General features: G+C 40.6%; 2 protein-coding genes across 2 annotated transcripts; both read right to left on the bottom strand.

Annotated features, from left to right (window-relative positions):
- Window positions 1–2,014: 2,014 nt before the first annotated feature.
- Window positions 2,015–4,678, bottom strand: ran (RAN, member RAS oncogene family). Its single transcript, XM_082544614.1, has 7 exons — window positions 4,568–4,678; window positions 3,628–3,685; window positions 3,400–3,484; window positions 3,078–3,203; window positions 2,784–2,971; window positions 2,519–2,689; window positions 2,015–2,401 (listed from the first exon to the last, which is right to left on the bottom strand). Exons 2-7 carry the CDS (start codon window positions 3,658–3,660, stop codon window positions 2,357–2,359), a joined length of 648 nt encoding a protein of 215 aa, XP_082400740.1. The 5' UTR covers window positions 3,661–3,685; window positions 4,568–4,678; the 3' UTR covers window positions 2,015–2,356.
- A 409-nt stretch (window positions 4,679–5,087) lies between these two features.
- ndufs8b (NADH:ubiquinone oxidoreductase core subunit S8b) lies at window positions 5,088–12,087 on the bottom strand. The gene is made up of 7 exons (XM_082544630.1): window positions 11,993–12,087; window positions 9,116–9,178; window positions 8,973–9,038; window positions 8,767–8,856; window positions 7,952–8,124; window positions 5,704–5,832; window positions 5,088–5,519 (listed from the first exon to the last, which is right to left on the bottom strand). The coding sequence occupies exons 2-7, from the start codon at window positions 9,162–9,164 to the stop codon at window positions 5,388–5,390; spliced, it is 639 nt and encodes a 212-aa protein (XP_082400756.1). The 5' UTR covers window positions 9,165–9,178; window positions 11,993–12,087; the 3' UTR covers window positions 5,088–5,387.
- Window positions 12,088–12,168: the final 81 nt, after the last annotated feature.

Here is a 12,168-nt window from a genome sequence, read left to right as displayed (position 1 = left end):
AGTGCTTCAGTTTCAGTAAAATGACAATTTAAAGTGTACATACTCTGTTAAGCATACACTCTTACATTTAGAGCTCCAATGAGAAAGCCCCTGCTGACCAAAAGAGCACAAAGTGCTGTCTCAGATTTGTCAAAGACATCTTGACGATCCTCAAGACTTTATGGAAAATATTCTGTGGACCGATGAGACAAAAGCTGAACTTTTTGCATCTTATTACATCTGCTGTAAAACTAACACAGCATTTCATAAAATCACATCAAGAGTAAAAATGGTGGTGGTAGTTTGATGGTCTGTGGCTGCTTTGCTGCTTCAGCACCTGGATGACTTGCCGTAACTGATGGAACCATGAATTCTGCTTCCTATCAAAAAATCCTGAAAGAAAATGTTCGGCCATCAGTTTATGCTCTGAAGCTCAAGTGCACTTGATTTAAGCAGCAGAAACAGACCAAGTCCACCTCAGAATGGCTAAAAAACAAGTAGATGATTATGGTGCGGCTGAAGCAAACTCTGGATTTAAAACTCACTGAGATGCTTTGGCGTGACTTTAAACAGGCCTTTCAGGCTTTAAAACACTCCAGTGTGGCTGAAATAAAACCATTGTGCAAAGAGTGGACCATAACTCCTCCACAGCGATGTGAAAGCCTCATTATCAGTTATCACAAACACTTGATTGCAGTTCTTGCTCCTGAGATTGGCACAACCAGTTATTAGGTTTAGGGGTGCTGCTTTTTCACACAGGATCCTGTGTGATTGGATAACATTTTCTCTGAAATGAAATCAACGATTAAAAGCTGCATTTTGTATTTACATGGGCTATCTTTGTCTAATACTAAAGTTTGTTAGATAATCTGAAACATGTGTGACATATATGCTAAAATACTAAGAAACTGGGAAGGGCAAATACTTTTTCACAGCACTGTTGAACATACTTCCATGCAAACATGGTGTAAACTAGGGCAAAAATAAGGAACAAATTATTGAGAAGCTTATCTATAAGAGTACTGATTCAGAAATCTACTCTTGATTTCTTTGACCTGCTCTTTTTCCAGGTTGGGATGATTTCACATCATCTGTTCAAAAGGCAACTTGCTAAGGAACATTTAACCAAAATATTAATGGCAATATATGTGTATGCATTTGACCCTGTATGGATTGCAGTAAATTCAAAATAAATTCTCACTCATGCACCCAATTCTTGTTTTGTTAAGTCATTAAAGATGTATGCTGTACATTCACTCTATCCCAAAAAAAAGGACTGGTCAAAGAAGTCATTAAAACCCCAAATTGCCATGACATTCATGCCCATGCCTTAGATCTTTTTGGCTATATCAAACTTTATAATCAGTTATATTTTAAAGTGAAATCTGAAGCCAATGAAACACAGTCAATAGCCAGCTTTTGCATTCTTAAACTCAAGATTCATCTAACTGGAAACAATGTTATCTGACACAAATATTTAAAGTATTTGGTGCCTTTCAAAGCTTTGAAGGAGCAGTTTTTTCCCCCATAATGCCCTACAGTCTGCATGCTTTTTCAATTTAATGGCACACTCTTAAGATTAAATGGTTTGTATATCTCCTTTAGCTGTACCTGAAAGCAAAGCATTCATTATTACCACACTTTGTAAAGGCTCACCAAGACACAGGCTATCATTGTCTACTTCAGGTTTCCATGTATCCACTTGATTCCAACAGTAGTAATTAGTAAGTTTGGACAAATGTCAGTATAGCATTATCTAGTTGTATTTGACCTACTGTGGGCAATGTTGCAGACAAAGCTATGGCATGAGACTTATTCCATATGAAACATTTACTGGTGACTGCAGGAGAGCACAAAAGTAAATGCTGAATTCTATTAGTTTCTTGTAGCCATCTGAGTTTCAGGAACCTGTATTGTGCATCAAATAATCCTCACCAAGATGCTTGAATATGCTAAAGCCACTTTTTAACTACGAGGCGCTCCCTGTGACCTGAAATCGTTGGCGTGCAGGCAAATCACAACAAACACGGCCGTGTTATACCGAGAATGTTTTTATTCAAAGTTTACTCCCCTTAGTGCTTCCAGTACACCGTACAACAGCATTATGTGAGCTGGGTAAGTGCAATGGAGGGTGCTCAACGATGAAGAGTAGCACGTTGCCATGCCAACAACAACACTAGGGTGGGTGTGTGTCATACAGTGAAATTAGAACCACAACTTTTCCACCAAGTTTTTTTCTTTTTTTACTTAAGTTTTAAAACAAAAAAAATTCAAAAATAAAAAAATCTGAAAAGGGATTTTACAGTAAGGGGGCAAAACTCCAACGACTTCCTGTCCACGGGTGGGGGAGGAGGGAGGGACAAATCTAGGTAACAGGTTAGAGGTCATCTTCTTCATCTGGGAGTGCTGTTTGTGATGCAACCTGGATATGGAAGAACAAAGTCATGTTTCAGATTGTTCCACATTTAGAAGATGCGCAAGTAAAATTTACAATATATTCATCCAAATCAGACAAATGAGTCTGTACAGTGATACTCACTTGAAGCTCTTCCTCATACTTAGCAGCAAGGGATGGGTCCATCTGGACCTCTGGGGGAGCAAGGGCAGGCATTGCCACAAACTCCAGGTTGGGATCACCGATCAACTTCCTTGCTAACCACAGGAAAGGCTTCTCAAAGTTGTAGTTACTTTTGGCAGAAATGTCATAGTACTGCGGGTAGAACAATTTGCAGCAGTTAGAAATGACAAAACTCAAAAGTTTATTCTACAATTCAAAAATACACATTTTTGCAAGCAGTTATTACCTGCAGGTTCTTCTTGCGGTGAAACACAATGCTCTTGGCTTTGACTTTCCTGTCTTTGATGTCCACCTTGTTGCCACAAAGAACAATGGGAATGTTCTCACAGACACGGACCAGGTCACGATGCCAGTTGGGCACGTTCTTATAGGTGACTCGAGAAGTGACGTCGAACATGATGATAGCACACTGAGCTGTTGAGGAAGCAAGAAAGCATTAATGTATTGTTCAGCTAAAGCCAAGGTACATGAATTTTAAAAACGTGACACTTGAGCAGCGTGCGAAGGATGCAAGGAGCACCTTGAATGTAGTAGCCATCTCTCAGGCCTCCAAACTTCTCCTGACCAGCTGTGTCCCACACATTATACTTGATCGCTCCTCTGTTGGTGTGGAAAATCAGTGGGTGCACCTCTACTCCAAGAGTAGCTGAAATTTCAAGCAAAGACATAATGAATAAGGAGAATGAAGGTGTAAATGGTGATGAGATAAAGGCCATGCAGGACATGTTGCTCCCTGTAGTTCCATTTAACACATTTGGCATCTTACATCCTGCTTTCAAATCTATTACCACATCCAGACTAAAAGAATGAGCTGATTTCCTTCCTGGCAAGCGAGTACTTACCAACATATTTCTTCTCAAACTCTCCTGTGATATGCCTCTTCACGAAAGTCGTTTTCCCGGTGCCTCCATCTCCTACCAACACCAACTGCGATGCAGAACGTACAGTTAGTCTAGACTGGTTGGTACTGGTTCACCACACTGACCGTTGTTAGCACAGATAGCGGTGCTTCATTTAGTTAAAAGGCTGAGAAATGGAACATCAATTTATGTTAGATAGCAAGCACTTACCTTAAACACCGCCACCGGAACACACTGTGCCATTGAGTCCGCCGTGGTTGCGACTTTTCTGTTAAACAAAACGAGGCGGGATGGTTGATTAGCACGTTGTCCGTCAACACCAACTAGCAGTGTTAGCAACTACTTTAAATGGCATTTCAAGAAGATAAAATATGACATAAGCTATGATTTGTTGAGATGTTATTTTGGTCCTTTGAGCAGTTTCCTACGATTTGATCGTTTAGCTAAACTCCATAGCTTGTTACATAGCCATAACTTCTAGCATTTTCCATCCAAGCTAACGTTCACGCACACGTAACGAGTAAACGTGTAACGGTGCAGCTATGTTGTGGAAAAAGGTTTAATTCATGTTGTGTGACCAATGTGTATTTGCGTTCAATCGAAAATTCGAAAGCGCGCTTCTAAATGCGTATTTCAATACCAACGGCTGCTAGCTAGGAAAGCTAAAAACGTTAGAGTGAGTGCGCCACACGACGGGCGAGCGCACTTTTTCTTGTTCGACTGAAACAATCCGACTGGAAGCCCATCTAATGTGTTCCACGCTACACTCCAAGTCAAACCCAGCCTAAATAATTCTCTACACATAAATGCAACTCCACGCATCCACAATATATTTTGCCAAAAATACTGAATATGTATTTACAGGAATACGCGCGAGTCCCAAGAACAAAGCAGAAAAAATGAGGGTTAGCCGTGCATGCTAACCCGTTAGCTAGCACAGCATGGAAGCCATTCTTTTCATCGAGCTAACAGCTAGTTAGCCGCATAAGAAAAACCACCGGCCTTCCCCAGCTGCCCCATTCCTCACGTGGATACAGCTACAAAATCGCAAAGTTAAAGTTGCCCATTGTTTTAACTGACTTTTTATCCCAACGAATGCAAACTTGAAATATATGATAGCCCGCATTGTGAGAGGAATTCAGAGACTCACCGGTAACACTTCGAAGAGAGGAAAGAGTAAATGGCTGCGTTCGCGGGAGATTCAGCGTGGACTATGAGTCAGTTTCCGCCCTTATCATGTGACCCTTGCAGCGGCAAAAACGCATCAAGAAGCAACACGGTCCTAACTGAACGTGATTCAGCATTCAGTCTTTATTTAAACACACTTATCCAACCCTAAAAGACATTCACATGTAGCTAGAAAAGCACAATTTCCCACTACAGACAAGCAGCTGAGGCTGGGCAGCTGGGTATGGTTACGAGCTGTTTATTTCTGAGGTAATTTGTATATATATTTTTTTCTATTGACTAAAAATTTAAAAGTAATTTATTTGCATCACAACTGCAGCCGGCAATAGTTACACTGGAGGCTACAACCATCTAACAATAGCCTAATAAACCATTAAAAACACAGTCATTAACTCACTTAACATAAGGGATTTGGTCCAACAAGAGTCAAGTTTTGGATATAATATAAAAGACAAAAAAACCCACAAAACACATCTTCTCAGTTTCAGAGGTTTTTCCCCTTTAATTTCAATTCGGTTAGTTAAATTTGCAACAGGTCTGTCAATATCTTTAAAACAAACATTTCAAATAATATACTCTTATATTGCAAGCTTTGACGTGCTACAGCTCAACATCAAAAAAGTACAACTACACCCAAGAGGCATACAATTTGTGCGTTTTTTATAGAATTTCCTCAGTGTATGAGGCTTTACCACTCGGAACCCGCTGGCATAACTGTAAAACCGCCAGTAATCTCTTTAAATGCATATCAGGAGGACATACAGGACCTTCCCACAGTGAGTCTATCTGTACAGATAGTCTGCTTGTATGTTGGCTGCTATCTCAGCCTCCCATCGGTCTCCGTTGTTGAGTAGCTTCTCCTTGTTGTATAGCAGCTCCTCGTGGGTCTCTGTGGAGAACTCGAAGTTCGGACCCTGAAGAAGGAATTCAATTTTTTTTAAAGACATTAACTGTCTGTTTTGAAGGAGGGTTGGGTAGAATAGTGGAGTTTTTCAGTTGTAAATTTATTGTACTGAACTAGAGTAAAGACAGTGAAAGATCCCCACATTATCATTTGCTTGTTCAGCTTCATCAAACTTGGAGGACACTTGTTTTTACCTCAACAATGGCATCAACAGGACAGGCTTCCTGGCAGAAGCCGCAGTAGATGCACTTGGTCATGTCGATGTCATAGCGTGTGGTCCGCCTGCTGCCATCGGCTCGAGTCTCAGCTTCAATAGTGATAGCCTGAGATCAATAGAGAAAGGAAAGGGAAGCATCATGTTTATTGGCACAACAGTAGGAAGCATTCAAATATCAGCAACATTCATTTTACAGACATTTTGAGAACTGACTACAAACAAACAAATAAATAATACATAATCTAGATAATGTTTTAGCATAAGTGCCCAAATTGAGGTATTTCAAAACAGCTACTGAGTGAAGAGACATTACACCCCTGTTTACCTTCAGAACTGTCTCACTCTCACCCATGTTTTCTTCTGGAAAATGTGAAATATGTACAGTGATTTTTTTTAAATATGTGCAACACCACATTGGGTAGAGAATTTTATACAATTTTAGTATGACCACATTTATTCTTCAGCACAGCCTGAACTCTCTTAGGCAGTGTTCATATCATTTCTTTAAGCAGTTGTCAGGAATAGTTCTTCAGGCGTCTTCAGAGCCATTAAGCTTTTCTTTGGATGTTGGTTGGCTTTTGTTCCGTTCTCTATCTAGATGATCCCACGCTGCTTCAATAATGTCGAGGTTCAGGCTCTGGGGAGGCCGATCCATGACTGACAGAAACGTACAGAGTGGAACAACTATCTAAGTATGCTTCTACTGAATGGCAGCGTCCTGGGGATAATTACCATGCTGAAAAATGAAGCCAATCAGATCAAAATCTGATTATACTTTTCTGGGTTCATAATTACATCCATTTTGACCAGATCTCCAACACCTTTGGCTTAAAGGCAGCCCCAAACCATGACAGAGCCTTCACCGTGTGTAGACACTCACTGCTGTAGCTCTCTTCCGAGCTCCTCTGCATGTCATGATGACAATTTAGACTAAATATGGAGCCATCACTCCATCAAACCTTTTGCCCCTGATTTTCAGTCCCAGTTCCCGATTAACTTGGCATACCTCAGCCTCTTTTCTTTGTTTGCATTCCTTAACACTATCCCTGCTAATAATGAAATGTTCCAGCAGTCTATGTTTTCCCATCAAGCAATAGTTTAAACTTTAAGTTTTTGTTCTTTCTTTTGAGATATACATGTATTCATATAACCAAAACATCCTGAATGATTAGCAATTCATGATCCACTGGTAGCTTCAAAACAATAATCTGGTTTCAAGAATGTTTCTTGACAGACACCCTACCACTGAGCCCATTTTTGGTCAGGTTTTGGTGAACAGTAGATGGATAGAGTGTAGAGCAAGATGCATTTCTTAGGTCCTGTCTCAGATCTTTCCCGGATATAAAAAGTGTCTTATGACACAATTTAAAATGGATTCTTTGCTAAATTGTTATGTGTAAGCTGTAGGCACAGCAACGGCTCATCCTTAGGTGTTTTTTTTAGTCTTGAATGATTCATTCATGAGTGCTAAGTGGCTTAAGAAAAAAAGTATTCCTCAGAAAGTGGTTAGGTACAGGACTAGAGTGCATCGAAAATAAGGGAAAAAGCAGCCAATGTACACAGAAACAGAAAGCCATTGCTGAAGAGCTCTTTAATAAATTACAAGAAAATCCTGCTGGTCTGAAGCAAAATAGAAATCAATGAGGGCTGACTGAAGACTTTTTCATAGTACTGCAGATGCAACAAGGTGCTTAGAAGCTTAGAAGCACTTGAAACCACATGAGAGCACAAGGCAGTTCTGGTGAGATTTGGGGATTATGGAAGTTATTTGTGTCAACAATACTCGGATAGAAGGTGATGTTTAAACGAGCGGTAAATGTGTTCAAAAATATCTGCCACACTATTGCACTTGTGCCCACTCTAGCCTCAGTTTCCTGTTCTCAGCTGGAAACCTTCAGCTGCTGTGACTGGTCTGCTTCAAGGTTTCAACATGTTGTGTTTTCAGAAATGCTCTTCTTTTCTTACAGTGGTTGAAAAAGCGGTTATTCAATGTCTTTTTATCAGTCCCAGAGAACTGCCGCTGCCAAACCATCAGTTTCTAAAAACCCTCAAACCTGATCATCCATGGCTAACAGCTATGCCATGTCAAAGTGATGTCATTCATTTTTCTCGTTCCGTATAACGCTTTGTTTGTACTTCAGTACATCTTCTAGACAACCTCAACATGTCAAAAAAACCAAAACACAACTATCATAATAAAAGGGACTGTGTGTGTATGCGTTTACCTGAGCAGGGCAGATAGCCTCACAAAGCTTACAGGCAATGCAGCGCTCCTCTCCGTTAGGATAGCGGCGGAGGGCGTGCTCCCCACGAAAGCGGGGCGACAGAGGACCCTTCTCAAATGGGTAGTTGATGGTGGCAGGTTCACGGAACAGATAACTCATGGTCATTGCCAAACCTGCGTGAAGGCAAAGAATAAAATAAATAAATAAATAATAATTAAAAATTAAAAAAAAACTTAAAGGGCCCACTGTCTCTGACACACATTGATTTGCAAGATTTGAGTTAGTTGAAAAGAGGTCAATTACTCACCTGTACTGAGGAATGTACTGTTTAAAGGCGTATGAAGCCTGAGTTTTTGACTCATATGAATAAGATGGATGTATACTGACCTCATTAACTTAATTTCTGGCCATGATTAATAACAGTAGATAAACAAATCAGGCACTTTATATAGATACACTTTGGTAGAACTGGGTTGGAGCCCCTTCTGCCATCAGAATTGCTGTAATTCTATTCACATAGATTCAACAAGGTGCTGGAGCCTTTCCTCTCAGATTTTGGTCCATATAGACATGATAGCATCACACAGTTGCTGCAGGTTTGTCAGCTGCACATTCACATTGTGAATCTCCTGATGGATCACATCCCAAATTTGCTGTTAAACTGACATCTCGTGACTGTGGAGGTCATTTAGGTGGTGGTTTAGTGAACATTGTTGCAGTCAAGAAACCAGTTTGAGATGATTAGAGCTTTGTGACATGGAGCATTACAGGCTACAAATCTAGGCTATCAGCACAGAAAACACAATCAACGGGACCTCTGAAGAGCTCGGTCCAAAGCAGGGTTGTGGCAGCCCGGTCAGTGATGGATCTCATGTCTGTTGGCAGCTCCTGAGCATTTACATACTCTGACAGAAGAATAAAAGGAGAGAGGAGTAGAAGAATAAATACAAATTTGGCATGCTGATGTGGTCACTGCACTGGAGATTCATATATATGTACAGCTCTTGGTGTGTGTACTCACTGTAGCCGTCTCTCTGCACACTGAGACTCAGCGGGCGAATTGCACCGCAGCCATATCCAAATGTACCTGGAGAGACATACACGTGTGATCTGAATATTTTGTGCACTTAAATATTACTGTGTTAATGACACCTGCATTAGTACCTTGTTTGGAGTAGCAGTGGAGAAGACGTAGACTCAGTGCTGCAGACATCTGAGCAGAGAAAGCTTTTAAAAGAGTAAAGAATAGTTAGAAGAATGAAGATTCTCAGAGTAAACGTGAAAAAAGAAATTCACAACTGCACAATACCCAAGAGCTGCATCTGAGCCTCTACAGGCCTCAGATAGCATGTTAAATGTTAAAGTTCATGACAGTATAATTAGAAAAAGACTGAACAACTGTGGCTTGTTAGTAGTGGCCGCTAGGAGGAAGCTTCTTCTCTAAAAAGAACAAGACGACATGGTTGAAGTTGGTAAAGCTGCCCTTGAAGAAGACTTCTGGAGCACAGTTTTTTTTAACAGATGAGACCAAAGTGGAGGTTTGGCCATATTGCACAGCACTACCTTCAGCAAAACTCAAACACAGCACAAACACTTCAAACCAACTGTTCAATCATGCTGGTGCAAGGTTTCTGATTTGAGCTTGTTTTGTAGCCACGAGAGATAGGCACCTTGCAGGTGCCTAACTCCTCCGTATGTCAGAGTTTTGTAGAGTGAAATGTGAGGCCATCTGTCCGACACCTAAAGCTTCTCCTAAATTAGGCCATGCAACAGGATAATGACCCCAAGCACAGCAGCAAATCTACAGCATGGAAGTCCAGACCTCAACCTGACTGAAATGCTGTGTATAAAGGAATGCTTGCTAATGCCAATGAATTGAAGCAGCTGAAGTTACTGCTGTTAACTACTGGCTCTGTAAACTACTCATAGAATGATTGTGATGTTGAACTAAAACAAATGCCTGAATCCTACATTGTGGATATCCTACTGTGGTGATCTGGGGTTAGTGATTCTGAGAAAAGCAATCGCAACAAAGTTCAACATTTAACCATCTGAGCAGCTTTACTAATGAAATTATATCAGACTTCAGAATTTATATGCAGTGAGATTTACTGATCAATGATCAAAGGGGAGATTTATGTCATTTATGCCAAATGTATTCTGGGATTTGGATCCAACAAGTAAAGTATGCATATTACGCACACACACACAAGCACACATGCAGCTATTACCCATTTCTTATTTTTATACTTATTTTATACCTATATTTTTTACACTTGTTTTTTACACTTGTTTTTATACTTATTTTTTTCCAGAACTTCAAGCATTACTTGTTTTGTTGTGTTTCTCAATGTTCTGAAGCTTGCAATCCATTTCTTTCTGTTTTATCTCCTTTAACCTTTTCTCTTGAAGAAACTCTACATTTGTGTGCAGTCTCTTATCACACCTTGCTTTCAGCACTCTGTATTTTATCTCCATGTCTTGGAGTTTGCATTGCATCTCTCTCTGTTTTATGCCCTGTTGTTTCTTCTCTTGGAGGATTTCTTTTTTTTTTTCCCCAGAGCTTCACCAGGCTTTACTTGCATCTGCTGATTCCTTTTGTCTGTTTCTTGGAGATCCCATTCTTTCCATCCATCCATTCGCTTCCGCTTATCCTTTTCAGGGTCGCGGGGGGCGCTGGAGCCTATCCCAGCTGTCATAGGGCGAGAGGCGGGGTACACCCTGGACAGGTCGCCAGTCTGTCGCAGGGCCAACACACAGGGACAAACAACCATTCGCACTCACATTCATTTGCACATTCACACCTAGTGACAATTTGGATTATCCAATTAACCTATCCCCACAAGCTGCATGTCTTTGGACGTCCAAAGACATGCAGCTTGTGGGGATAGGTTAATGCACGGTGGTTAGCACTGTTGCCGCACAGCAAGAAGGTCCTGAGTTCAATTCCACCATCAGGCCGGGGTCTTTCTGTGTGGAGTTTGCATGTTCTCCCCGTGTTTGCGTGGGTTCTCTCCGGGTACTCCCATTCTTTTTCCTCAATAATACTTCCCTTTTCTTGAAGCTAGTAGGACTTTTTTTTTTTAAATTGGGCGCTCTTTTTCTCATTTTCTTGCATCAGGAACATAATTTTCAGGTTACTGCAAAGTCCCGTAAAACACTCCCTTTTCACCTGACTGTAAAGGGTTCGCTCAGTGGAGCCAATATTGCAGCAAATATTTTTATAAATGTCGTATTAACCCAGAAAAGCTTCTCTACAACAAGAGAGGAGTGAAAAAAGGGAGACAGACTGCCAGCTGATCCGAGTCATCCTGTAATCTGGCGCCCCAAATCCCAACTATTACGTTAGCGATTTGCTACGTTCACGGGACGCTGTTTGAATCGGAAGAAATGCACTCTCGGATTATCCCTCGATTATTGACCAGTATTCGCCGAGTAAAATCGTAAAATACACAGGAAAGTCGATCAGCTGAAAAACCTATAAGCAGGGACATTACATAAAGACCTTAGTATTTCTTAACATGTAAACCCAGAGAGAAATCAGTCGATGCCTTTACTGTATCGGTGCTAGTATAAAAATACGTATACGATCAAAAAACAATCCACCACAGAGGTTTAATCTGAACTACCTGTGTTTTTCGGACACATGAAGGACCAGCTGTCCTGACCAATGACAGGATAAAGCCTTTAACCCAGCCGCTGGTTCTAACATACAGTCTACACGATTCACCTGAACGCCTCCTTTCAAATAGCATAACAGTTAGCAAAATTAGGCTCTGGTACACTAATGCTGCCAAGCTAATTTCTTTAATTAAGCTTTATTTAGTTTTTATATATTTCCGTTCAGATGAAAAATGTTTTAATGCGCTAAGCATTCCTCATAAAGGTAAACTCATCGGTCAGCAACTTTGCAACCATGTTAGCCAGTTAATTTACGGTAATTTAGTATAATCGAGCTAACATGACAATAAGATGAACATAGCCTATTCTCAATGCTAGCTAATTTGCGTCATTATTAATGTAAATCTCTTTTAGACTTACCACTGGCACAAGTTTATGATGATCAACACTAAGGAGGCAATAGTCCCTAAACTGTGCAATGCTATTAATGCTGCATTCAAGGCCTCCACGTTGATGTTGTATTCACCGTCACCTAGGAAATCGCAACATTATTTTACCTGCCATTGAAAGTAACAAGTTATTTAATTTACCTGGCT

The sequence above is a fragment of the Aulonocara stuartgranti genome (assembly GCF_965226115.1).
Source record: "Aulonocara stuartgranti genome assembly, chromosome: 2".
Classification (NCBI taxonomy): domain Eukaryota; kingdom Metazoa; phylum Chordata; class Actinopteri; order Cichliformes; family Cichlidae; genus Aulonocara; species Aulonocara stuartgranti.
This window is presented reverse-complemented; position numbering and strand designations above follow the sequence as displayed.

Coding starts and splice junctions, on each gene's coding strand:
- ran (XM_082544614.1), bottom strand. CDS start 3,660: ATGGCACAGTGTGTTCCGGTGGCGGTGTTTAAG. Junction 2,690..2,783: donor ACCGCAAGAAGAACCTGCAG/GTAATAACTGCT, acceptor TTCTACCCGCAG/TACTATGACATTTCTGCCAA. Junction 2,402..2,518: donor AGTATGAGGAAGAGCTTCAA/GTGAGTATCACT, acceptor TTCCATATCCAG/GTTGCATCACAAACAGCACT.
- ndufs8b (XM_082544630.1), bottom strand. CDS start 9,164: ATGTCTGCAGCACTGAGTCTACGTCTTCTCCACTGCTACTCCAAACAA. Junction 9,039..9,115: donor CCACTGCTACTCCAAACAAG/GTACTAATGCAG, acceptor ATGTCTCTCCAG/GTACATTTGGATATGGCTGC. Junction 5,520..5,703: donor CTGTTGATGCCATTGTTGAG/GTAAAAACAAGT, acceptor TTCCTTCTTCAG/GGTCCGAACTTCGAGTTCTC.